This window comes from Rhinoraja longicauda, chromosome 34, assembly GCF_053455715.1.
Source record: "Rhinoraja longicauda isolate Sanriku21f chromosome 34, sRhiLon1.1, whole genome shotgun sequence".
NCBI classification, from domain to species: Eukaryota; Metazoa; Chordata; class Chondrichthyes; order Rajiformes; family Arhynchobatidae; genus Rhinoraja; species Rhinoraja longicauda.
In genome coordinates, this window is record NC_135986.1 from 14,957,027 (window position 1) to 14,983,297 (window position 26,271).

Consider the following 26,271-nt stretch of genomic DNA (forward strand, 5'->3'; position numbering starts at 1 on the left):
CATTTGTGACATGCCAATTTTAGCCCTTGATTCAACTTGCACCCTATATCGAGGCTAATGTTTGGGGGCCTGTAGATAACTCCCATTAGGGTCTTGTTACCCTTAGAATTCCTCATTTCTATCCATACTGATTCTTTATCTCCTGATTCTATGTCACTCCTTGCAAGGGAGTGAATATCATTCCTTACCAACAGAGCGACCCCACCCCCTCTGCCCACCTGTCTGCCTTTTCTATACGTTGTGTACCCATGACTATTCAGTTCCCAGCCCTGGTCCTCTTGTAGCCATGTCTCTGTGATTCCCACAACATCATACTTGCCAATGTCTAACTGAGCCTCAAGCTCATCCACTTTATTTTTTATACTTTGCGCATTTAAATACAACACTTTAACTTCGGTATTCACCTCCCCTCTCACACGGGTCACAATTGGCCCTGACCTTACTCTCTTATCCCATCTAGAACTTCCCTTCCCATTTATTCGAGAGTCCTTTGCAATTTCTCCTGTATTTGTTTCCCCTTTAACTCCATCTTCATATTGCCAATTTGTCAACCACTCCCCCCCACTACTTAGTTTAAAGCCACACATGTAGCACTAGCAAACCTGCCTGCCAGAATGTTGGTTCCCCTGCTGTTAAGGTGCAACCGTCCCTTTTGTACAGGTCACCCCTACCCCAGAAGAGATCCCAGTCTAGAAATCTAAATCCCTGCTCCCTGCGCCAGCCCCTCAGCCAGACATTCATATCCCCGATCTCTCTGTTCCTGCCCCCACCAGCACGAGGTACAGGTAACAGTCCAGAGATAAACACCCTCGACGTCCTACTTCTCAGTCTTCTTCCAAACTCTCTAAACTCATGTTGCAGTACCTCCTTCCTCTTCCTCCCGATGTCGTCCGTGCCCACGTGCACAACTACTTCCGGTTGATCGCCTTCCCTCGCTAGGATGTTCTGAAGCGGGTCCATGATGTCTTGAACCCTGGCACCAGGGAGGCAACAGACCATCCTCAAGTCCCGCCTGCTGTCACAGAATCTACTGTCCGTACCTCGGACAATGGAGTCACCCACTACTATGGCTCTTCCTGACTTCGGTCTCCCCGGTCGAGTCTCCTTGCCTGGATTAGAGCCACCAACCTGTCCGCCGCTCGGACTGGAAGCATCTCTGCCCCGACAGCTCCCAAGAGGGTGTACCTGTTTGCAATAGGCACAGCCACCGGGGTCCCCTGTAGTCCACGGTCACTGCCCTTTGAAACGGTCTCCCACCTTTGGTTGACTTGGACCCTTGGCGTGACAGCCTGACAGTAAGTCCTGTCCAGGAAACTCTCGCATTCCCGGATGGCCCTGAGTTCATCCAGCTGTTTTTCCAACACCACCACACGTTCATTCAAGAACTCAGCTGGGCACAGTTCTTGCAGGTGTATTGAAAGATATAAGATTATTAAGGGATTGGACACGTTAGAGGCAGGAACCATGTTCCCAATGTTGGGGGAGTCCAGATCCGGGGCCACAGTTTAAGAATAAGGGGTAGGCCATTTAGAACGGAGATGGGGAAAAACTTTTTCAGTCAGAGAGTTGTAAATCTGTGGAATTCTCTGCCTCAGAAGGCAGTGGAGGCTAATTCTCTCAATGCTTTCAATAGAGAACTAGATAGAGCTCTTAAAGAAAGTGGAGTCAGGGGGTATGGGGAGAAGGCGGGAAAGGGGTTCTGATTGTGAGATCAGCCATGATCACATTGAATGGCGGTGCTGGCTCGAAGGGCCAAATGGCCTACTCTTGCATCTATTGTCTATCTATTGTCCTGGTAGTGCAGCTCATACAGTGGTCTGATGGTGACACCTGTGTCTGCATCATGCTGGGAGTTGCAAAGCCCATGCAATGCACGTATTTAAATGCCCGTACCTGTAAAATCCACTGGTGTTTTGTTTGTTGGCCTGTATCTTCACATTGCAAAATCCTACAGTGTTGTAAGGTCTGTGTGCTCACAGTGCAACAGCCCACGTTGCAAGGGCCTGTGTGCTCACAGTGCAATGGCCCGCGTTGCAAGGCCCTGTGTCCTCGCAGTGCAACGGCCCGCGTTGCAAGGGCCTTTGCCCTCATAGTGCAACGGCCCGTGTTGTAAGAGTCTGTCCTCAAGAGTCAAGTCATGACTGCGTTGTTGTCAGATACTGTATCCTGAAACCAAACAGTGAAATTCTTTCTTGCAGCAGCAAAACAGATATGTAAACAATGTACTCTGCAATCGGCATAATAACCAACAAGTGTGAAGTTCAGGAGATAAAAAGAACAAACAATAATAGTGCAAAGACAAATTTAATTGTCCCAAGTCTAAGTAGCTATGGAGCTTAGTTGGAGTTTTAGTGTTTAATAGCCAGATGATGTTGTGAAGAAGCTGCTACAAAACCTGGACGTTAGAGTTTTCAGGCTCCAAAACCACCTTCACAATGACATTGGTGAAATGAGTGCATGGCAAGATTAATGTTGGTTGCCTTTTTGAGCCGCGACTCTGCCAGAGCACTTTAACGGTGGGGAGGTCAGAACACATGATGGACTGGGCAGTATGCAAGAAGGAACTACAAATGCTGATTTAAACCGAAGATAGGCACAAAAAGCTGGAGTGACTCAGTGGGACCGGCAGCATCTCTGGAGAGAAGGAATGGGTGATGTTTCGAGTCAAGACCCTTCTTCAGATTGGTTAGGGACATGGGAAACAAGAGTTATAGACGGTGATATGGAGAGACAAAGAACAATGAATGAAAGATATACAAAAAGGTAACGATGATAAAGGAAACAGACCATTGTTGGCTGTTTGTAGCGTGAAAATGAGAAGCTAGTGCGACTTGGGTGGGGGTGGGATAGAGAGAGAGAGAGAATGCCGGGGCTACCTGAAATGAGAGAAATCAATAATTCATACCACTGGGCCGTAAGTTGCCCAAGAGAAATATGAGATGATGTTCCTCCAATTTGCATTTAGCCTCACTCTGACAATGGAGGAGACCTAGGACAGAAAGGTCTGTGTAGGAATGGGAAAGAGAATTAAAGTGTCCAGCAGTCGGGATATCAGGTAGGTTCAGGCAGGCTGATTGGAATTATGGAGACATACCTCCAGAATGACCAAGGCTGGGAGCTAAACATGCAGGGGTATTCAATATTCGGAAAGGCTAGACAGAAAGGAAGAGGACGTGGGGTGGCATTGCCGGTTAAAGAGGAGATTAATGCAATCACAAGGAGAGGCATTAGCTTGGATGTTGTAGAATCGATATAGGTAGAACTGCGAAATAGCAAAGGGCAAAAAATGCTTGTTGGAGTTGTATACAGACCACCAAACAGCAGCAGGGAGGTTGGGGATAACATCAAGCAGGAAATTAGGGATGCGTGTAATAAAGGTACAGCAGATATCATGGGTGACTTTAATCTACATATAGATTGGGCCAATCAAATTGGTAACATCGCTGAGGAGGAGGTTTTCCTGGAATGTACACAAGATGGTTGTTTAAGCCAACATGTTGAGGAACCGACTAGAGGGCAGGTCATCGTAGTCTGGGTATTGTGTAATGAGGAAGGATTAGTTTGCGATCTTGTTGTGCAAAGCCCCTTGGGCAACAGTGATCATAATATGATGGAATTCTGCATTAGGATGGAGAGTGAGACGGTTAATTCAGAGACAAGGGTCCTGAACTTGAAGAAAGGAGACTTTGATGGTATGAGACGGGAATTGGCTTCGATAATCAGGCAAATTATACTTAAAGGGTTGATGGTGGAGATGCAATAGCAAAGATTTAAAGACCGCATGGATGAACTCCAAAAAATGCCTGTCTGGCGAAAAAATAAAACGGGGAGGGCGGCTCAACAGTGGATCACAAGGGAAATCACGGGAAGTGTTAAATCTAAGGAAGAGGCATATGAATTGGCCAGAGGAAGCAACAAACTGGAGGACTGGGAGAAATTTAGAACACAATAGAGGAGGACAACGGGGTTAATTAAAAGGGGGGAAAAGAGCATGAAAGAAAAAAACACTAGTCTTACTGTCTCCGACTACATTCTATCTTTGTCCCACCCCCTCACCTAACATCAGTCTGAAGACGGGTTTCGACCCGAATCAATAGATTCAGGATCAGGTCCTGTGGATTGGAGGATAGCTAATGTTATCCCACTTTTCAAGAAAGGAGCGAGAGAGAAAACGGGGAATTACAGACCAGTTAGCCTGACTTCGGTGGTGGGAAAGATGCTGGAGTCAATTAATAAAGAGGTAATAACAGTGCATTTGAATAGCAGTAAAAGGATAAGTCAGCATGGATTTATGAAAGGGAAATAATGCTTGACTAATCTTCTGGAATTTTTTGAGGATGTGACAAGTAAAATGGATGAAGGGGAGCCAGTGGATGTAGTGTATCTAGACTTTCAGAAAGCCTTTGATAAGGTCCCGCACGGGAGATTGGTGACTAAATTTAGAGCGCATGGTATTGGGGGTAGAGTGTTGACATGGATAGAAAATTGGTTGGCGGACAGGAAGCAAAGAGTAGGAGTAAACAGGTCCTTTTCAGAATGGCAGGTAATGGCGAGTGGAGTGCCGCAAGGCTAGGTGTTGGGGCCGCAACTGTTTACCATATATATTAATGATTTGGAAGAGGGAATTAGAAACAACACTAGCAAGTTTGCGGATGACACAAAGCTGGGTGGCAGTGTAAACTTGAAGAGGATGTTAGGAGGTTGCAGGGTGACCTGGACAGGTTGAGTGAGGGGGCAGATGCATGGCAGATGCAGTATAATATAGATAAATGTGAGGTTATCCACTTTGGTGGAAAAAACATGGAGGCAGATTATTTTCTCAATAGAATTAGGTTAGGTGAGGGGGAGGTGCAGCGAGACCTGGATGTCCTTGTGCACCAGGCACTGAAAGTTGGCATGCAGGTACAGCAGGCATTCAAGAAAACTAATGGAATGTTGGCCTTCATAACAAGAGGATTTCTGTATCGGAGTAAAGAGGTTCTTCTGCAGTTTTATAGCGCCCTGGTAAGCCCACATCTGGAGTATTGTGCATAGTTTTAGTCTCCTAATTTGTGGAAGGACATCCTTGTAATTGAGGCAGTGCAGCGTAGGATCACGAGATTGATCCCTGGGATGGCAGGACTGTCATATGAAGAAAGATTGAAAAGACTAGGCTTGTATTCACTGGAGTTTAGAAGGATGAGAGGGGATCTTATAGAAACATATAAATTTATAAAAGGACTGGAAAAGCTAGGTGCAGGAAAAATGTTCCCAATGTTGGGCGAGTCCAGAACCAGGGGACACAGTCTTAGAATAAAGGGGAGGCCATTTAAAACTGAGGTGAGAAAAAACTTTTTCACCCAGAGAGTTGTGAATTTGTGGAATTCTCTGCCACAGAGGGCAGTGGAAACCAAATCACTGGATGGATTTCAGAGAGAGTTGGATAGAGCTCTTGGGGCTAGTGGAGTCGAGGGATATGGAGAGAAGGCAGGCACGATTATTGATTGGGGACGATCAGCCATGATCATAATAAAGGGCCGAATGGCCTCCTCCTGCATCTATTTTCTATGTTGCTATGTTAAAACCACATCCTTCCTCCAATCTGGTGCCGTTTACTGTTCAGCCAAAATGCAACATTGTGCAGGTGTGTGAGTTAAGTTCCTTCTGCCATTCCTTGGGCCTCTGGACCAACTGATTTAGATCCAGCATCAATCTTAGATAACCTTATTCACTGTCCACTCTACCACTAACCAAGACAATCGCATAATCATCCAAATGATGGACATAGATGATAAACAACAGTGGACCCAGTGCTGATCTCTGCAGTACACCACTGGTCATAGGTCTCCAAACTGTCAAACAGACCTACAGAATCATCTCTACCAAACCAGTTTTGTATCAATTGGCTACTTCACTCTGCATCGCTTGTGATCTAACTTCTGGACCTGCCTACCATACAACACCATGTCAGGTCTTGCTAAAGTCCATGTAGCAACATCTGCTGCCTGTCCCTCACCAATTTTCATGGTTCCTGTTTGAAAAACTCAGTTAAATTCGTGAGTCACAATTTCCCTTTCACAGAACCACCGTGACTGTTCCTACTCAGTCCTTGCCTTTACAATTGCAAGCAGAACTTGTCTCTCAGAATTCCCCCCCAGTAACTTTCGCACAATTCACTTTAGGCTCACTGGCCTGTAGTTCCCTGCCTTTTCCTTGCAGTCCTTAAGTAAAGGCACCACTATAGCCACCCCGCAGTCTTCCAGTACCTCATCCATGGCTAACAGTGATGCAAATAACTCTGCAGAGCCCCTGCATTTTCTTCCTTGGTTTCCCACACTGTCCTCGGATACCCTTGATCAGGCTCCAAGGATTTCCACATTATGCACTTTAAGACCACTCTTTCATAATGGTGCAAAGAACAGTGTGGGTCCCTCACCCCACAATGTTTGTGCCAAACATGATGCCTGATTAGGTCATATGGTCAGAAGTGAGAGCAGTAGAATTAGGCCATTTGGCCCATCAAGTCTACTCCGCTATTCTATTATGGCTGATCTATCTCTCCCTCCTAACCCCGTTCTCCTGCCGCCTCCCCATAACGTTTAAGACCTGTACAAATCAAGAATCTATCTATCTCTGCCTTAAAAATATCCACTGACTTGGCTTCCAAGGCCTTCTGTGGCAAAGAGTTCCACATATTCACCACCCTCCGACTAAAGAAATTTCTCCTCGTCTCGTTCCTAAAGGAACGTCCTTTAATTCTGAGGCGCCTCTAGTGCAAGACTCTCCCACGAACGGAACCATCTTCTACACATCCACTCCACCCAAGCCTTTCACTATTTGTATGTTTCAATGAGGTCCTCGTTCATCTGTACTCCTGCGAGTAAAGGCCCAGTGCCTACAAACACTCATCGTAGGTTAACCTACTCATTCCTGGGACCATTCTTGTAAATCTCCTCTGGACCCTCTCCAGAGTCAGCACATCCTTCCTCAGCTTGGCTGTCTGAAACTGGTGCCATATTGCAGTAAGATGACACAAAACGTTGGAGTCACTCAGCAGGACAGGCAGCATCTTTGGAGAGAAGGAATGGGTAATGTTTTGGTTCGAAACCCTTCTTCCAAATAATCTTTAGACAGAGATCCTGCCTGTCTGCCTGAGTTACTCCAGCATTTTGTGTCTATCTTCGATTTAAAACAGCATCTGCAGTTCCTCCCGAGCCATATTATACTGATGTGTTCTAAGCTACACTATCCGCCTTTCCACCTATTTCCGTATCATCCACAAACTTGGCCACAAAGCCCTTAATCTCCACTGCCTGTACATGATCCATACCTCTCTATTCCCTGCACATTGTTGTGCCTATCTAAAAGCCTCTTGGACACCACTATTGTATCTGCCTCCACCACCTCCCCAGACAATGCGATCAAGGCCCCCACCACTCTGTGTAAAAACACTTGCCCCGCATATCTCCTTAATACTCCCCCCCTCTCAATTTACAGCTATTCCCACGAGTACTGTTCATTTGCAACCTGGGAAAAAAGTTTTGACTGTCGACTTTATCTATGCCTCTAATCTTGGGACATGTTTGCAGACATCACAGTTCTCGTCCCTGAATTCCACAGTTTATGTGACGTTCTCAATGGCTGCCAATATAGCATTCCACATTGATTCTTCAGGGACCCTAATCTCTCCTTCGTTGCCTTTCAATATGCTTAAATAATCCCCAGGTTATCTCCATAACCTTCTCTGCTAAAGATATCTCGTGTCTTCTTTTTGCTCTTCTGCTTTTCGACGTAAGTGTACTTCTTCATCACTTGCACTCCCCAAGAGATTTGCTTCATCCCAGCTATCTACACATGATATATACTTCTTTTATTCCTTCCTCTACTTTCTAAAAATATTGAGCAATTCAGTTTGTTGACAAATACTTTATTGAACTTTTACAGGTGTACAGAAGCGTACTGTTGCATCACGGTCTGGTTTGACAACTCAAAGGCCCATGTACGAAGGAGACTACAGCCACTCCACCCTGGCTGTGCTCACAATTCACTCCTACCATCAGAAAGAAGGTACAGAAGTCTGAAAATCATGGTCATCAAGTTCAAGAACAGCTCTTTCCCAGTAATTATCGTGATTTTGAACATGACACAATACTAACCTCAGCTATGATCTGCTGTGCACCATGTTTTTAGCTGCATTATGGATTTCCGTTGTTGCACAATTTTGGTTACCAAGTAATGTGGTTACAAATTTAATGTATGTTTAACTGTTAATTATGATCTGTGTGCTCCTGTGTTAAATGACATTTGAAGCTGCAGCAAGTGTGCATGTCATTGTTCTATTGCGGGTACATATCTATATACTAAAATTCTCGTTTGTTTGTTTGTCCCTGAACTACAGCCAAAACGGTACACGATAGTGCAGCGATTTTAGGACTACCTTACTCACCATCTGGTGCTAGTGGAAGAAGTTTAATTGAAGTAGGTGTTACATTTTTTAAGTTATTCACATTTTTAAAGTTTAAACCTATCTCCGAGGGAGGGAGGGGGCAAGGAGAGGTTGAGTGGGTGGGAGGAGAAAGGGGGAGGGGGGTGAGGGGCAGCGATGGGAGGAAAGAGGAGGAAGGGGGGTTGGGGGAGGGAGGGGGAGGAGGAGGGAGTGAGGGTAGGAGGGGGAGAGTGGGGGGGGGGAGGGGGAGTTGAGGTGAGGAGGATGAGGGGGGGGGGGGAGTGGGGAGGAGAGGGGAGGGGGGAGGAGAGGGTGCTGCACCAATGCAGGAGAGGTTTAGGCCCAACGGGTCCACTTGATTTAATGACAATTATGCGTCCTTGAATTTTGAGAGCCCAAATATCTCTTGTGGACCCAGCTTCCTTCATCCTGATGGTCACTTTCAATGAACTCTGATATATTGGTCAAAATGGACAAAACTGGATTCCCTTTCAGCATCTAGTTAACTTTGCCCAAATGATTTGGGTTTTACTCGAGTGTCATGTTATCTCTTTAGTAATAGCAGCTGACATTTTCCTGTGACACCAAATGCTGGAGTAAATCAGCCGGATAGGCAGCATCACTGGAGAGAAGGAATGGGTGACGTTTCGGATCGAGAAACATCTATCTTCGATTTAAACCTGCAGTTCTTTCCGACACATTTTCCTGTGGCAGGTGGTTGAGATCATTTGCCCGGTGTTTCCTGCTTCCCCCACCCCCCCCCCCCCCCCCCCCCCCCCCACCCACTCCACCTTTGTTGGTATGGAATTGTTCTCTTTGTTGTTGCCGGAAGGATACTGCCCCTAATCTGGGAATATTTGGAAAAAAATTAAAAATGCCAGCTCAACACCAACTTTTTTTTAACTCTGGAATGATGAGAAGATAACCTAGAAACTTGTCTGCCCTCAGCGCCAACAGCTGTCTAGATAACAATTTTGATTGCAATTTTTCAGGGATTCCCCTAACTTCCAGTTCCTGATTTACAGCCATTTGTGCGAGGTTCATTGTATCCTCTGTAGTGACTCTGACAGACTCATGGGATTGTGCAGTACAGAGACAGCCCATGTGGCCCTCCATACTGACGATTAAGAGCCCCACTGTACCAGTCCAGTTTATCATACTTGCTCCATAACCTTCAACACTGCAACGCTTAATGTGCTCTCCCAGATACTTGTTCACTTGTGTTATTGTTCTTGCATCCACCACATTTTCAGGCACCATATCCCACATTGCAACCACGTTCTGAGTGTAATACAACCCTCAGGCCCCATCTAATTCTCGCCTTCCTTATCTGGCAGCGATTCCCACTCACTCTGCTGTCAACAATTTACCACCATTGCCCCTCAGACTCACTTTGCACAGAATCACCGCTCACTTTCTCAATAAATTTCTATTTTATTTTATCTCACCAGAAACGCTTACTCTTTACACGATTCTGACTGGCTGCATCTCTCGCCTCTTACTTTGCCCTTTATCTCTTTCATTAATTTTTCGCTGATCTTTTTCACTTCTTCTGCCTTGGAAACAATTTATTTTGTTCAAGTTTCTGTCTTGAGAAAAGAGATTCTATTTCGCTTCCCCAGTTGCACATTTGACACCAAAATGTCTCCGGAAGCCGGGAAGCACTATGAGAGTCATTTTTTTTAACTTCTCCAGTGCTTAACACCATCCGGCCTGCACTTCTAGGCAGCAAACTGACGAAGATGCGGGTGGATGCACCATTGGTGTCCTGGATCACCAACTACCTGACTGGACGACCACAATGTCAGGCAACAGAACTGTGTCTCGGACATGGTACTGAGCAACACGGGGGCCCCACAGGGGACGGTACTCTCTCCCTTCCTGTTCAACATATACACCTCGGACTTCAGATATAACTGGGACTCCTGCCACCTGCAGAAGTTTTTGGATGACTCTGCAATTGTGGGCTGCATCAGTGAGGGGAGGAAAGCTGAATGCAGAGGGGTAGTCAAAGACTTTGTTGAGTGGTGTCGGTTTAATCACCTGATGTTGGACCAAACGGTGGTAGCCAGAGCCACCTTCTTCGCTGTTGTGTGCTGGGGCAGCAGGGCAAAGGCCGCGAACACCATCAGAATTCACAAACTCATCTGGCTCCATCCTGGGCGCGGAAGTGGATTCATAGGAGGTGGTCTTGGAGGGGAGGATACAGAACGCCACAGGATATCCCTCTTCCCTGAGGCTATCAAACTGTGCAACTCCTCCCCTTTCTGTCGTGGGGTAGACTGACCCACCTCACCTCCCCCCACCCTCAAATCTTTGCACATCCCCAACCCTTTCCACTCGTCACTTTAATTTCATGTTTCATGTATCTAGTGTTTTATGACTGTTGGCAGTAGGGTTGCCAACTGTCCCGTATTAGCCGGGACATCCCGTATTTTGGGCTAAATTGGTTTGTCCCGTATTAGGCCGGGGGGGGGGGGGGGGGTGTGTTTGGGGGGGGGAGGGGGAGGGGGGGGGGGTGGTGGTGATGTAAGCCTGGACGCTGCAGGCCCCGACGTTGTAGGTCCGGACAGTTTCGGTCCAGACAATCGAGTTTTTCGGCATTTTAGCTCCAAACACTCTGGACGTCATCTGTTCCACATTTGGGAGTGAGGTTGGCACCCCTACCGACGACAGTATTATTTTTACAATTATTAATATATTCAGTTTCTGTCAACTCAATATCAAATATCATGTACCTTGTGTTTTATGACTGTTGGCAGATCAGTTTCCCTCCTGGGAAAAGTGACTGATTGCCAGCTCACTTTGCCCTTCCCCGGGTTGCGGCCGCCCCTGTCACGTGATGCGAGACACCTTCGGCAAGCCATTTGCGCGATTACGTCACAGATACCGTGTAGCGTCACTGACGTCGTTCCCTAGGCAACCGGCCGGTCGGGGCGCGGGGCGGCGGCGAGGCCCACGGAGGGGGAGGGGCCTGGGCCCGGGGGTGGAGCCTGAGGTAAAGGACTGGACTGAAGGGGGTCGGTCTGTACTTGCTGGAGTTGAGAAGAATGAGAGGTGATCTCACGGATGCTCTTGTGGTTTGCAGACTGGTTTGGAGAGATGGAGAAAGCGGCGATTGTATCAGACGAGCTGGTCCTTGCTCTCTGCCATTCCCGTGTGGATCTGGGGCCTGACTGGTGGAGTCTTGTGGGCCTGACTGCTCCTCCACTGTGGACATCGGGGTCTTCTCTTCCTGCCTGCCGGGCAGTGAACAGTGAGTAACGATGATAAAGGAAACAGGCCATTGTTAGCTGTTTGTTGGGCGAAAACGAGAAGCTGGTGCGACTTGGGTGAGGGAGGGATGGAGAGAGAGGGAATGCCGGGGTTAGTTGAAATGAGAGAAATTAATATACCTCTGGGCTGTGAGCTGTTCAAGCGAAATATGAGATGCTGTTCCTCCAATTTGTGTTTGGCCTCACTCTGACAATGGAGGGGACCTAGGACAGAAAGGGCAGTGTCAGAATGGGAAGGAGAATTAAAGTGTTTAGCAACCGGGAGATCAGGTAGGTTCAGGTGGTACCTGGGGAGGGGGTGGTTTGGGTGGGAAGAGATGAGTTAACCAGGGAGTTGTGGAGGGAACGGTTTCTGCGGAAGGCGGAAAGGGGAGGAGATGGGAGGATGTGACTAGTGTTAGGATCCCGTTGGAAATGGAGCATTATGTCGGAACATTATGTATTGTATACGATAATAGACAATAGACAATAGCTGCAGGAGTAGGCCATTCGGCCCTTCAAGCCAACACTGCCATTCAATGTGATCATAGCTGATCATCCACAATCAGTACCCCATCCCTGCCCTCTCCCCATACCCCCTGACTCCGATATAATTAAGAGCTCTATCGAACTCTCTCTTGAAAGCATCCAGAGAATTGGCCACAGATTTACAATTCTCTGAGTGAAAATATTTTTCCTCATCTCCATTCTAAACGGCCAACCCCTTATTCTTAAACAGTGGCCCCTGGTTCAGGACTTCCCCAACATTGGGAACATGTTTCCTGCCTCTAGCGTGTCCAATCCCTCAATAATTTTATATGTTTCCATAAGATCCCCTCTCATCCTTCGAAATTCTAGTGTATCCAAGCCCAGTCGCTCCAGTCTTTCAACATACGACTGTCCCACCATTCCGGGAATTAATCTAGTGAACCTATGCTGCACTCCCTGAATAGCCGGAATGTCCTTCCTCAAATTTGGAGACCAAAACTTCACACAGTACTCCAGGTGCGGTATCACTAGGGCCCTGTACAACTGCAGAAGGACCTCTTTGCTTCTATATTCAACTCCTCTTGTCATGAAAGCTGACATGCCACTAGCTTTCTTCACTGCCTGCTGTACCTGCATGCTTACTTTCAGTGACTGATGAACAAGGACACACAGATCTTTTTGTACTTCCTCTTTTCCTACCTTTGGGACAGGTATTGGCTGATGGGGTGAAATTTAAGGACTAGGGGAAGTCTATCTCTGTTGCGACTACAGTGGTTTGCAGGGATCAGTGATCAGTGATGAATAAGGTTATCTTACAAGTTTACAACTGAATATATATCAACTGGAAAAGTAGCCAACAGAATAGCAGATGAAGTTTAATTCAGATAAGATAACGGAGATAAATCCACATAAGACAAGAACTTGTTTTTTGGATGACAAATAAAGATATCTTGAATCTTGAAGTTGAACCAGTGCAGAACATTCATAATAGAGTTCAATTTGAGTTTATTGTCACATGCACGAGTACAATCAGCTGTTGGAACAATAGAAAATCTTGCTTACAGCAGCATCAAAGGCATGTAGGCTTAGATAAATGCACAAAACAAAATACATATAAATTGTACATTAAAATAAATAAAATTCTTAAAGAAAGATGACTGCAAAACCAAAACAAAGCACAACAACAAAAGTCTATAACAGTGCAAGAGTTGTGCCATAGTGTTCCATTCTCGAGGTATGATTAGGATTGTGTAGGTCAATCCTGTTCAAGAACCTGAGAGTTGTATGAAAGGAACTGTTCCTGAACCTGGTGGTGTGAAACCTCAGGCTTTAATGCCTCCTGCCCAGGCAGGAGAATAGATTTGAGAGAGAAAGATGGATCAGCAATGATTGAATCGCTGAATAGACTTGGTGGGCCGAATGGCCTAATTCTGCTCCTGTGACATGAAATTAACCATTAATCTATTACTTTGCCCAAACCCTTTGCCCCTCCGCATTGGTTGCCACTTTGGTACCTCACAGCTTCACTCTTTGTCTACCCTCTTGTTTTCAAAATATCTCGGGCTCTGTGAGGTTTTCCCTAAGCTGAGCTGCCACTAATATTTCAATTTATTCACAAAATGCTGGAGTAACTCAGCCGGTCAGGCAGCATCTCGGGAGAGAAGGAATGGGTGACGTTTCGGGTCGAGACCCTTCTTCAGACTGATGTCAGGGGGGCGGGACAAAGGAAGGATATAGGTGGAGACAGGAAGATAGAGGGAGATCTGGGAAGGAGGAGGGGAAGGGAAGGACAGAGGAGCTATCTAAAGTTGGAGAAGTCGACGTTCATACCACCGGGCAGCAAACTGCCCAGGCGAAATATGAGGTGCTGCTCCTCCAATTTCCGGCGGGCCTCACTATGGCACTGGAGGAGGCCCATGACAGAAAGGTCAGACTGGGAATGGGAGGGGGAGTTAAAGTGCTCGGCCACCGGGAGATCAGCTTTGTTAATGCGGACCGAGCACAGCTGTTCAGCTAAGCGATCGCCGAGCCTGCGCTTGGTTTCGCCGATGTAAATAAGTTGACATCTAGAGCAGCGGATGCAATAGATGAGGTTGGAGGAGGTGCAGGTGAACCTTTGTCTCACCTGGAAAGACTGTTTGGGTCCTTGGATGGAGTTGAGGGGGGAGGTAAAGGGACAGGTGCTGCATCTCGTGCGGTTGCAGGGGAAAGTGCCCGGGGTTGGGGTGGTTTGGGTAGGAAGGGACGAGTGGACCAGGGAGTTACAGAGGGAACGGTCTCTGCGGAACGCAGAGAGGGGAGGGGATGGGAAGATATGGCCAGTGGTGGGGTCCCGTTGTAGGTGACGGAAATGTTGGTGGATGATATGTTGGATCCGCTGGCTGGTGGGGTGGAAGGTGAGAACGAGGGGGATTCTGTCCTTGTTGCGAGTGGGGGGAGAGGGAGCAAGAGCAGAGCAGCGGGATGTAGAAGAGACCCTAGTGAGAGCCTCATCTATAATGGAGGAGGGGAAGCCCCGTTTTCTGAAGAACGAGGACATCTCGGAAGCCCTAGTGTGAAACACCTCATCCCGGGCGCAGATGCGGCGTAGACGGAGGAATTGGGAGTAGGGGATAGACTTTTTGCAGGGGACCGGGTGGGAAGAAGTGTAGTCCAGATAGCTGTGCGAGTCGGTGGGTTTATAGTAAATGTCCGTCACTAGTCTGTCTCCTGTGATGGAGATGGTGAGGTCCAGAAACGGGAGTGAGATGTCAGAGATAGTCCAGGTATATTTAAGGGCAGGATGGAAATTGGAGGTGAAGTGTATGAAGTCAGTGAGTTCTGCATGGGTGCAAGAGGTAGCACCAATGCAGTCGTCGATGTAGCGGAGGTAGAGTTCGGGGATGGGGCCAGTGTACGTCTGGAACAGGGATTGTTCGACGTACCCGACAAAGAGGCAGGCGTAGCTAGGGTCCATGCGAGTGCCCATAGCTACGCCTCTGGTTTGGAGGAAGTGGGAGGAGTCATTTGACAGTTTGCTCTCCTAAATTCATGCTACAGAACTCCACCCTCTATGTAACCTTAAAGGACCTCCCCAGTCGCTAATCCTCTTAAATCTACCGTGCACTTCCATTTATTATTATTTTTTTCTTTCTTTTCTCTCGTTTGTCATATTGGTGTGTTGTGCTGCAGCAATTAAGAATTTCATTGTTCCATCTGGGACATATGACAATAAAACACTTTTGACACGACTCTTGTTTTAATCAACCCCTCAATATCCCTCAAAATCCACAGTTCCCAGGACTACATCTGCTTGCCCAACTTCATTCCTTAGGATTAGGTCCAGCACTCCCCCATTAAACTCAGACTATCTATGGACTATCTCCTGCACTTCAAAAGTCTCACTCCTTATCCTTTCACACTTAGGTGATCTTAATCGCATCAGCCTTTGTCCTCAGCTTATAGTTGTTTGATGATGCCATTTATATCTACACTTTGCTGAGATCTGCAAAGCCCTGTGTCCTCACAGTGCAACGCCCCGGGTTGTAAAGGCCTATGTCCTCACAGTGTGACGCTCTGTGTTGTAAAAGCCTGTGTCATCACAGTGCAATGCCCCACGTTGCAACATGCAACACTTAACACGCAACAAAAGGTTTTCAATGTACCTCTTTACATGTGACAATAAACAAAACTAAACTAAAGTAAAGGTCTGTGTCATCACAATGCGGCGCACTGTGTTGTAAAAGCCTGTGAGGCAGAAACTATAACATTTAAAAGACTTTCGGACAGGTACATGGGTAAGAAACATTTTGAGGGATCTGGGTTAAATATTGGCAAGTGGGAATAATGTGCATGAGCAAGATTGGGGTGACAGGCTTGTTTCCGTGCTGTTTGGCCCTATGACTCAATGAGTTCCACATTACGTTAGTACTGAACTTCCACAACAATGTATCCCCCCTCTCTTCAAATATCTCCAGTGATCCAGTCTCCACAACCCATTTGTGTCAAAAATGTTGCAGAGATTCACCTCCCCTTCCCGTGCTGAGGTTGCACCAGTTGGTGTCCCTGCAGGACTGTGGTTGTTTTTTCCTTGGGCAGTCCCTTTGCAGTCCAGAGCTGGTTTTGTCCGAGTCTGTGTCCTTCCAGTGTTGCTGTGGTTGGTGCAAAGCTCTCTGTTCCCACTGGGCTTGGTATGGTCTGCACTGGGCTGTGACTTCACAGTGTTGTGCAGGGGGTGTTACTGTCATTATCTGTCCAGCAGAGCAGTTGGTGCTGGGAATCTTTGGCCCCACAGGCTGTGCTGGGTTGTTGGGGTTTGTGTCACTAATTACTGTCCTGTGTTGCATGTAGTCATAAGTTCATAAATTATTGGAGCAGATTTAGACCATTTGGCCAATCAAGGCTACTCTGCCATTCAATCATGGCTGATCTTTCTTTCCCTCTCAACCCCATTCTCCTACCTTATCCCCATAACCCCTGACATCCGTGCTGATCAAGAATTTGTGAATTTTTGCTTTAAAAATAATAATTGATGGCTTCTGCAGCCTTTTGTGGCAATGAATTCCACAGATTCACTGCACCCTGTCTAAAGAAATTCCTCCTCATCTCCTTTTTAAAAGCCTTTTTTTCAAAAGTTGTGGCCTCCAGTCCTAGACTTTCCCACGAGCGCAAACATCCTCTCCACATCCACTCTATCCAGGCCTTTCATAGTCATAGAGTGATACAGTGTGGAAACAGTGCCCTTCGGCCCAACTTTCCCACACCGACCAATATGTCCCAGCTACACGAACCACCGGCCCACATATGGTCCATATCCCTCCAAATCTGTCCTATCCATGTACCTGTCCAACTGTTTCTTAAATGTTGGGATAGTTCCTGCCAAAACTACCTCCTCTGGCAGCTTGTTTCATACATCTACCACCCTTGGGTGAAAAAGTTACCCTTCAGATTCCTATTAAATCTTTTCCCCTTCATCTTAAACCTATGTCCTCTGGACCGCGATTCATCTACTCTGAGCAAGAGACTGTGTATCTGCCCGATCTATTCGTCTCTTGACCTTGCACACCTCTATAAGTCTTACACACCAGTCTGAAGAAGGGTCTCGACCCGAAACATCACCCATTCCCTCTCTCCTAGATGCTGCCTGACCTGCTGAGTTACTCGAGCACTTTGTGATCCCTTCGATTTGTACCAGCATTTGCAGTTATTTTCCTACACCTCTATAAGATCATCCCTCGTGCTCCTGCGCTCCAAGGAATAGAGTACCAGCCTACTCAACCTCTGCCTACAGCTCAGACCCTCCAGTCCTGGCAACATCCACGTAAATCTTCTCTACATTCTACAATCATCTTCACAATCTGCAAATCCACCCACTTCTGTATCATCTGCAAACTTGCTCGTCAATATCTTCACTATTCTGTAAATTTCATTGAGGTCACCCTCATCCTTCTAAACTCCAGCAAGTACAGGCCCAGAGCCACCAAAAGCTCATCATATGTTAACCCAATCTCTGTGGCCCTGTCATGCAGTGCTGTGTATGTTATGGGTCAACACCCTGACAATACAATGCCTGCTGATGTAAAGGTCTGTGCCCTGACAGTACATTGCCAACTATTGTCTATTGTGTTGCTCTGCATTCTTGCCCACTCCATTGAAACGGAAACTTCATCCTCTCCTTCCCCGTTTGTTTGTTTCTATCTTCATACACTTCTCTTGGTGATCTATCCCTTCAGAGTGGATTAACGTGAACAAGACGCTTGTGTTTGTTGCTGCTGTTGTTTTAATTGTGAAGTGACTGACTGTTGCAGTCTGTTGTTTTGAAAGCAGGCATCCCATTATCTATTCTAGAAAACAACATAGTGCCAGCTCTAGGACCCCTCTTCCTACCCATCCCTGGACCATGATCCCACACACCAGGTCATAATTTCACAGACCATTTCTAATTTTATCACTTCTGGCTGTCTGCCTTCCACAGTCTCCAACCTCATTGTTGGAGCCATTTATGCTTAATTCAGTTATTGTCATTGTGTTATGGCTATGTTTTAATATTTCTAGTTTATGTCTTTTTTGCCTGTTTGTGGGTGTGACTTAATGTGTAATGGGGAGTGTCTAGATTGGAGGAGGCTAGTTTGGCGACAGAGGTTGTGGGTCAGTTTAGACTCGGAGGATGGTGAGCATACAGTTCACACACGCGCTCGTACCATAGGCTTGTATCATCTATATTTGTAAGAACCATACGGTAATAACTGCAAGAATTCTAGATATTGTTTGAAGAATAAACAGTTGATAAAGTACGGAAACTGATGAATTACTCTATGATTTGTGCTACTTTAATAAAACCAATTAATGAAGAAAAGAAGTTTGGAAGATTCGTTTTGTCATATAAGGGTGCGACGTGTGCGTAAGCTATAACTACATTTCATCCCCGAGCAGTAATGGCTATCGAAGTGGGATTTCGAGATGGTTTAGAAACTGCCATTACACTCATTGTTTCCCATCGCCGCTCAGCCTGGTTTTACCTTCTCCCCAAAATCCATCATCACAACTGCCCTGGCAGACACATTGTTTCTGCCTGCTCCTGTCCCACTGAAATATTTTCCACATATCTCGACTCCATCCTATCTTCCCAGGTCCAATCTCTCCTGACCAATGTCCAATATATCTCACACGCCCTTCTTCTCTTTAATGACTTCCAATTTCCTACCCCCACTCCCTCATCTTCATTATGGATGTTCAGTCACTCTACACCTCCATCCCCCACAAGAAAGGCCTTAAAGCCCTCCGTTTCTTCCTGATCTGCAGAAACATCCAATTTCCCTCTGCCTAACGGAGCTGGTCCTCACCCTTAACAACTTCTCCTTTGACTCCTCCCACTTCCTCCAAGGCAAAGGGATAGCTATGGGCACCCCGCATGGGCCCCAGCCATGCCTGTTCTAAAAGGCCTTATTCTTAAACTGCGCCCCCTGGTTCTGGACTCCCCCAACATTGGGAACATGTTTCCTGCCTCTCGCATGTCCAATCCCTTAATAATCTTATGTTTCAATAAGATCCCCTCACATCTTTCTAAATTCCAGTGTATACAAGCCCAGTCGCTTCAGTTTTTCAACATATAACAGTCCTGCCATTCCGGGAATTAACTTAGTGAATCAATAGCAAGAATGTCCTTCCTCAAATTTGGAGACCAAAACTGCGCACTGTACTCCAGGTGCAGTCTCACTCGGGCCCTCGACAACTGCAGAAGGAGCTCTTTGCTCCCATACTCAACTCCTCTTGTCATGAAGGCCAACATGCCATTAGCTTTCTTCACTGCCTGGTGTACCTGCATGCTTACTTTTAGTAACTGATGAAAAGACACCCATTTCCAAATTTGACACCATTTAGATAATAATCTCCCTTCCTGTTCATACCATCAAAGTGGATAACCTCACATTTATCCACATTAAACTGCATCCCACTCACACAACCTGTCCAAATCACCCTGCATCCTATCATATATCATATCATATATATACAGCCGGAAACAGGCCTTTTCGGCCCTCCAAGTCCGCGCCGCCCAGTGATCCCGAGTTGGTGCTTGGGCTGAGACGGGGATTCTGTCAGTGTTACCGTCTCACTGACAATGAAAGGCTTTAAATTCAGCTTGAAGCCAAACGTATGCCCAGTCCGAGTGATGCTTAGCCCGGTCACACCATTTAGTTGTATTCCAGACACTGGATACCGGGGGGGGGGGGGGGGGGGGGGGGAATGGGGGATGCAGCGAATGTCAGCGAGTTACGAGGGACCCCCGGTAATTTAAATGATTTCCCCCGCTGGCACTGAGCTTGTCCCGGGACAGGGATCACTTGGGTCTGGATCAGCTCTTTCCTGAGAAATGTGAGTGGCTCTGAGAAGAGCCGTTGGGTTCAGGTCTTTACAATGTGCGCTTTTTAATTCACTTTTTGGTCACTGCCCTCTTGGGTTTAGCCGATTTCGGCTTCACCGGGCTTTTTACCGGCTTCTTTCCTGCCTTTTTCACTGCGACCTTTTTGGGTGTTATCGGCGATGCCTTCTTGGGCGATACTTTCTTCGCCGCCGTTTTTTTAGCCGCTAGTTTCTTGGCCCCAACTTTCTTGGCGGGAGATTTCTTCACCGTTGGTTTCTTGGTGGTAGTTTTTGCCAATGATTTCTTGATCGGGGTTTTCTTGGCCGTCGGTTTCTTGCTCTTGGATGTCTTGGCTGCAGGAACCTTCGCTTTCTTTATCGGTTTCACGGCGGCTTCTCCCTTACCGGTCTTGAAATAGCCCTTGTTCTGAACCAGGACACCGTTTGCTACTCTCTTCCTGATGCACAACAGGATCAGGCGGCGGGACTTCATCAGATCGACGCCTTCGGCCCCCAGACCCTTCTTTATCGCAACTAAAGACAGCCCATGGCGATCGTGGCAATCCGCAACAAGCTTGTCGATCCGGCAGCCCAGATTGGGACCGGCTGCTTTGCTCCGGGCGGCCGCCTTCTTCTTCTTGGGGGCCTTGGTTTTAGCGGCGGGGACGGCTTGAGGAGCCGCTTCGGCGGCTGCGGTCTCGGTCATGTCGGCGACTCTGCACAAGCTCTCTCTGACACTCAGGACTGAGTGAGAAATTAATCGAGTGGCGGCGGCAGAGAGCAATTTAAAGGCAGCGAGCGGACGGGGCGGAGACATCCTGCTGTCAGCTCCCGGCCCCTCCGCCTCGTTGTGTTTCTCTGTCTTCAAAAACCCTCCAATTCCAATAAAAATCGGACACCTCGGAGACATAGACTGACCTCGGTACATCTCTGAGACTGGAATGTTTATTGTAGAGTAAGTCCGATACGAATTAAAGGCAGCGCTTTCCATTTAAACCCATTTCACTGATGCACTGAGCGCGTTCTCTGTCCCGATCGCTGACATGTTCGCTGCTTTTCGGCAGAAATATCGAAACCAACGTAAACTTTGCCGTTAATTCCCACTTCAGGACTGAGCTGGGAAGTGGGGCGATCCCGTGCCACTGATATATTTACATTTTTCACCAGAGGGACTGGGAAATCCGGCGAAATGTTCGGACACACAAACACAGTGGCATCAATCTGAGTCGCCCGCCCTTTTAACACAGTCTCTGACACAATGTTCACATCTACACATTCACAGCTCGGACAGTTGGCCCCTTGCACAGTTCCCAGGGTGGGATTACCTCTCCGCTCCACCCATGCTGTGGATTCTCGGGGGTTGCGTGTAGTTTCCCAGCTCAGTAACTGTTAAACTCGCTGACGCCGCCGCTCATCAGAGTCTCTGATCCCTGGATTCGGATTCGTCTCGTCTCTTTCTTGCATGAGCGGCCCTGTATTTATAAACAGTCCAACGCCTGACACAGACTCCAGTTGTGCTATCAACAGCTCACTGCATGTCTGAAATATGATTTATTTACTTGTTCTTTTTTACCGGATAATATTATGGTAAAGGCTCCCCACTAACTCTTCAGTCACTTGCTCTTCCTGATTTCCCAATAGGAGGCCCAGTATCGCCTGCTCTGGAGAGAAGGAATGGGTGACGTTTCGTATTGAGAAATATCTATCTGCGATTTAATCCTGCAGTTCTTTCCGATACATTTTCCTGTGACAGGTGGTTGTGACTTGCCTGGTGTTTCCTGCTCCCCCCCTCCCTAAATTCACCTTGTAGGACCTCATTCCGCTTTTTACCTATATCGTTGGTGCCAATGTGCACCACAACAACTCTCTGCTCGCCCTCCCCCTCCAGAATGTTCTGCAGCCGCTGAGAGACATCCCTGACCCTTGCACCAGGGAGGCAACATACCATCCTGGAGTCTCGTTTGCGGCCGCAGAAACGCCTATCTATTCCCCTTACAATTGAATCCCCTATTACTATAGCCCTTCCACTCTTTTTCCTCCCCTCTTTTGCCGCAGAGCCACCCACGGTGCCATGAACTTGGCTGCTGCTGCCTTCCCCTGATGAGCCATCTCCCCCAACAGTATCCAACATGGTCTATCTGTTTTGGAGGGAGATGACCGCAGAGGACTCCTGCACTACCTGCCTACTGCTCCGCTATCTAGTGGCCACCCGTTTCCTTTCTGTCCGCTTATCTTTTAATTACGGTGTGGTCAACTCACTGTACGTGCTATCCACGACCTTCTCAGCATCGTGGATGCTCCAGTATGAATCCAACCGCAGCTCCAACCGTTCAATGCGGTCTGCCAGGAGCTGCAGCTGGACACACTTCCTGCACACGTAGTCATCAGGGACACCGACAATATCCCTGATCTCCCACATGTTGCAGGATGAACAATCCACGGGGCCGATCTCAAATGCCATGTCTTACCCCCAAATTAAATCAACTCACTCCCACTTAAAAAATCTTAATCCTTTAAAATGTACCTTTACTAAAAAGCACTGTATCCTTAACTCACTGAACCCTTACCTCACTGAACCCTTAACTCACTGAACCCTTACCTCACTGAACCCTTAACTCACTGAACCCTTACCTCACTGAACCCTTAACTCACTGAACCCTTACCTCACTGAACCCTTACCTCACTGAACCCTTAACTCACTGAACCCTTAACTCACTGAACCCTTAACACACTGAACCCTTAACTCAAACCTGGGGTTACTCCCAATCAGCTCCTTCCTCTAGTCCGCTTCCACCAATAAGCGGCTTCCTCCAGACCACTTCTTTTGAAGTGTGATGGAACGTTATTAAACCTCCAACTGGACGCTGTACCAGCCACTCCAACCGCTCCTGGGCCTCTGTGAAAACAAAGCCCTGCGCTCGGTTTTTAAACCTACCGCCCGGACGCTGCACCAGACTACATACACCAGACCTCCCACCATTAACTCCATCTACAGTTCACTCTGCCTCGAAAATGGGGGAAATAATCAAAGACATCCCACCCAAATCATTCCTCCTTTGCCGTGCTCTGGTCCAACAGAAGCTCGAAAGCTGCTGCGCCAGACTTGGAAACAGTATCCTCCCCTTCATTAGCAGTTTTCTGAACGGTTATTCTATAAGCTAGGGCACTGTCCGATTCTCCTCTATCCCATTGAGGACAATGCAAAGGAACCAATGTGCTAAAATGCTAACAGGTTTATTCTGCACTCTGTGTCTTCCCCTTTGCTCTAACTATTGTACGAGTTTGAACTGATTGTCTCATTGTATGGTACAGAAACATAGAAACATAGAAAATAGGTGCAGGAGTAGGCCATTCGGCCCTTCGAGCCTGCACCGCCATTCAATATGATCATGGCTGATCATCCAGCTCAGTAACCTGTACCTGCCTTCTCTCCATACCCCCTGATCCCTTTAGCCACAAGGGCCACATCTAACTCCCTCTTAAATATAGCCAATGAACTGGCCTCAACTACCTTCTGTGGCAGAGAATTCCACAGACTCACCACTCTCTGTGTGAAGAAATGTTTTCTCCTCTCGATTTCTGATCCTTTTGGATAGCAAGCAAAACAAAGCTTCTCGCTGTCCTTTGGTAACTGTGACAATAATAAACCTAAACCAAAAGCATCTCTCTCTGTGGAATTAATCCACATTCAGTGTGTACTGTAAGTGGGTCAGGATTGAGTGACTGGGAATGTGGGGAATCCGTGTTCATAACAGATTTACAATGGAGATTTTTAGACTATTGCTTGAATAGTTTTCACTTTATTTGGTTTTTCAAATTTCAGGCCCTTTTGGGGAACAAGGGTTATTTTCTGCACATCCCTTGTTGCTGTCTGATCATTGGACATTGATGCAGCTGTCTGATTGGGCTATTTCACACAAAGGGTGGTGAGTGTATGGATCGAGCTGCTGGAGGAGGTAGTTGAGCCAGATACTATTGCATTGTTTAAGAAATATTTAGACATGTACATGAATAGGACTGGTTTAGAGGAATATGGGCCAAACACAGGCAGGTGGGACTGTTTCCACACTGTATAACTCTGACTCTATTGTATGTGACCATTGACATTGAATGCTGTACCATCAATTGTAAGAGGCCGACTTTATTCCTCGAGATGCCACAAGAGCGAATGCGAGAAGATGTCCTCATTCTCTGTGCGCAGAAGTTTGTGGAAATGACTGGACGAGGGAAAACCGGCAGCAAAGCCAAGGCCAAGCCTAAATCGCGCTCATCCCAGGCCGGACTGCAGTTCCCGGTGGGCCGTGTTCACAGGCTCCTGAGAAAGGGCAACTATGATGAGCGTGTTAGTGCTGGAGCCCCGGTCTATCTGGCTGCTGTGTTCGAGTATCTGACGGCTGAAATCCTCAAGCTGGCCGGCAACGCGGCCCGGGACAACAAGAAGACCCGCATCATCCCCAGACACCTGCAGCTGGCCGTCCGCAACGACGAGGAGCTCAACAAGCTGCTGGGAGGGGTGACCATCGCTCAGGGCGGGGTGCTGCCCAAGAGCAAGTAAATCAGTGAACCATCAATCTAATGACCCAAAGGCTCTTTTCAGAGCCACCCACATTGTCTGTGGAAGGGCTGAGCACTGGCTTTGGAGGGTGCAGGGATTTCCATTCAGTGCAACCAGCTTGTGTATCTGCTGGAGATGAGTCGCCATTCACCCATCTTGCTCTAAATCCTGCAGAATAACCTTTGCTGCCTTGATTTCAACCATCATTTATTCGCACACTAAGAGGTCTGTATCAGACCGGAAGCTTTCCCAATCGCGATTCCCCACATTAGTCAGCAGTGTGTGTGGGTTTGGAACCACTGCTGGCCAATCTTCCACCACCTCGTTGACTACTCGCAAATACTAATCTCCACCTTGACTTGTCTGCTTTTAAAACTGGCAACAGCGGGATGTTACAAGGATTTTTTGTCTTGACGAGTACTCCCGCCTCCAACAAACCCTGTATAGTTACTGCTATGCCTTCCTCTGCTTCTGGCTTTAAGGGGTATTGTGGTTTCCTTGGCAAAATTGCCCCCTGCTTCAGTTCTATTTCTACCGGGTTTGCGGATTTCACTTTTCCAACATCTGTATCATGATGTGACCACGGGCCAAGTGGCAGCCTGGTTAACATGTCTTCCTTTGTCTGACCTTCTCCCTTCTGTAATAAACATAGATGTTGCTGGGGACTAATTTCAACCTCTTTTGTCGTTCCCACCATATCTATGCTCACCACTATCTTGACATAATTATCGTCCTCAGATTTCCATACCTTCGGTGTAAATCTTTTCCAGTTAACAATAGTGTTTACTTGCTTCATCATGAGCCCCAAGTCCCTGGACTGATATCCCTTATTTACTAGTAATGTCATATGGGGTGCAGCTCCCGGCACCCTATACCATTTGTCAAAAAAGGTTTTCCATTTGATCTGTAAGGCTGCCCCTTGTTTTCCAACTATTATAGCTTCTGCCCTTAAGTGATGCTGACCGCATGTTCCCAGGCGCCACAACGTTTCCTGCCCTATGTCCTGGGTTTCGTCAAAACATATTGTACAATGTAGTTCAGTTTTGGGTGGGGTTGCTTCGGGTAATATGGTCATTACTCCCTCTTTCCATCTGTTCCACGTATTCCAAATTTGATCTTCTATATTTCCTATCCAAATTACATTAGCTTTCCTAGCTTCCCCCATAAACAGCTGGGTATTTAATTTCTCCACGTTCAGGCCATTTCTGGTACATTCTAACTTTAATTCCAGCTTCAACAAGGCATCCCTACCTAGCAGATTAATGGGGGTTCCTTTAGATACCAATATCGGTAATATTATTTCCCTATTACTCATTTTTAAACTTACGGGGTTTGTGCATCGTGTTAACTGTGTTTTTCCCGAGAACCCTACAGTTTTAATAAATGTTCCTGACATGGGAAGGTGGGAGGCATACTGCGGCTGCACACAAGTATATGTAGCGCCAGTGTCTATCATCATAGGTGTTACTCGTCCCCCCAAAATTACCTGAACCATGGGTTCTTCTTCTGCCTCCTGTGTTATCATTGGGTAAAGTCTCTTCCCATCCGGGTTCTCTGGGCACCCCTAGTATCTAGCAAAGGGGTTCACAAGTCCAGTCGGGCCTCCGGCCGAGCCGGTTGGGGCTTGCCCCGGGTAAAAACCCTGCTCATCCCCTGTGGGTCCCTGTTGGTACGGGCCGGGCCACGGACGGTGTGGGCAGTTCCTCCTC

The 26,271-nt window shown here is 47.2% G+C and overlaps 3 protein-coding genes across 3 annotated transcripts in view; 1 reads left to right on the forward strand and 2 right to left on the reverse strand.

The window, feature by feature from the left end:
• Nucleotides 1-11,455: 11,455 nt before the first annotated feature.
• On the forward strand, nucleotides 11,456-24,562 carry LOC144609261 (histone H2A-like). The gene is made up of 2 exons (XM_078427689.1): nucleotides 11,456-11,681; nucleotides 24,161-24,562. The coding sequence occupies exon 2, from the start codon at nucleotides 24,161-24,163 to the stop codon at nucleotides 24,560-24,562; it is 402 nt and encodes a 133-aa protein (XP_078283815.1). The 5' UTR covers nucleotides 11,456-11,681.
• Nucleotides 11,549-26,271, reverse strand: part of LOC144609591 (uncharacterized) — a 36,646-nt gene continuing 21,923 nt past the window's right edge. Inside the window, exons 3-4 of the mRNA XM_078428095.1 lie at nucleotides 11,821-11,904; nucleotides 11,549-11,664 (exon numbers count right to left, since the gene is read on the reverse strand). Coding sequence (XP_078284221.1) covers nucleotides 11,549-11,664; nucleotides 11,821-11,904 — 200 coding nt within the window. The remainder of the gene's footprint in view (nucleotides 11,665-11,820; nucleotides 11,905-26,271) is intronic.
• LOC144609186 (uncharacterized) lies at nucleotides 20,078-20,824 on the reverse strand. Its single transcript, XM_078427605.1, has one exon. It carries the CDS (start codon nucleotides 20,822-20,824, stop codon nucleotides 20,078-20,080), a length of 747 nt encoding a protein of 248 aa, XP_078283731.1.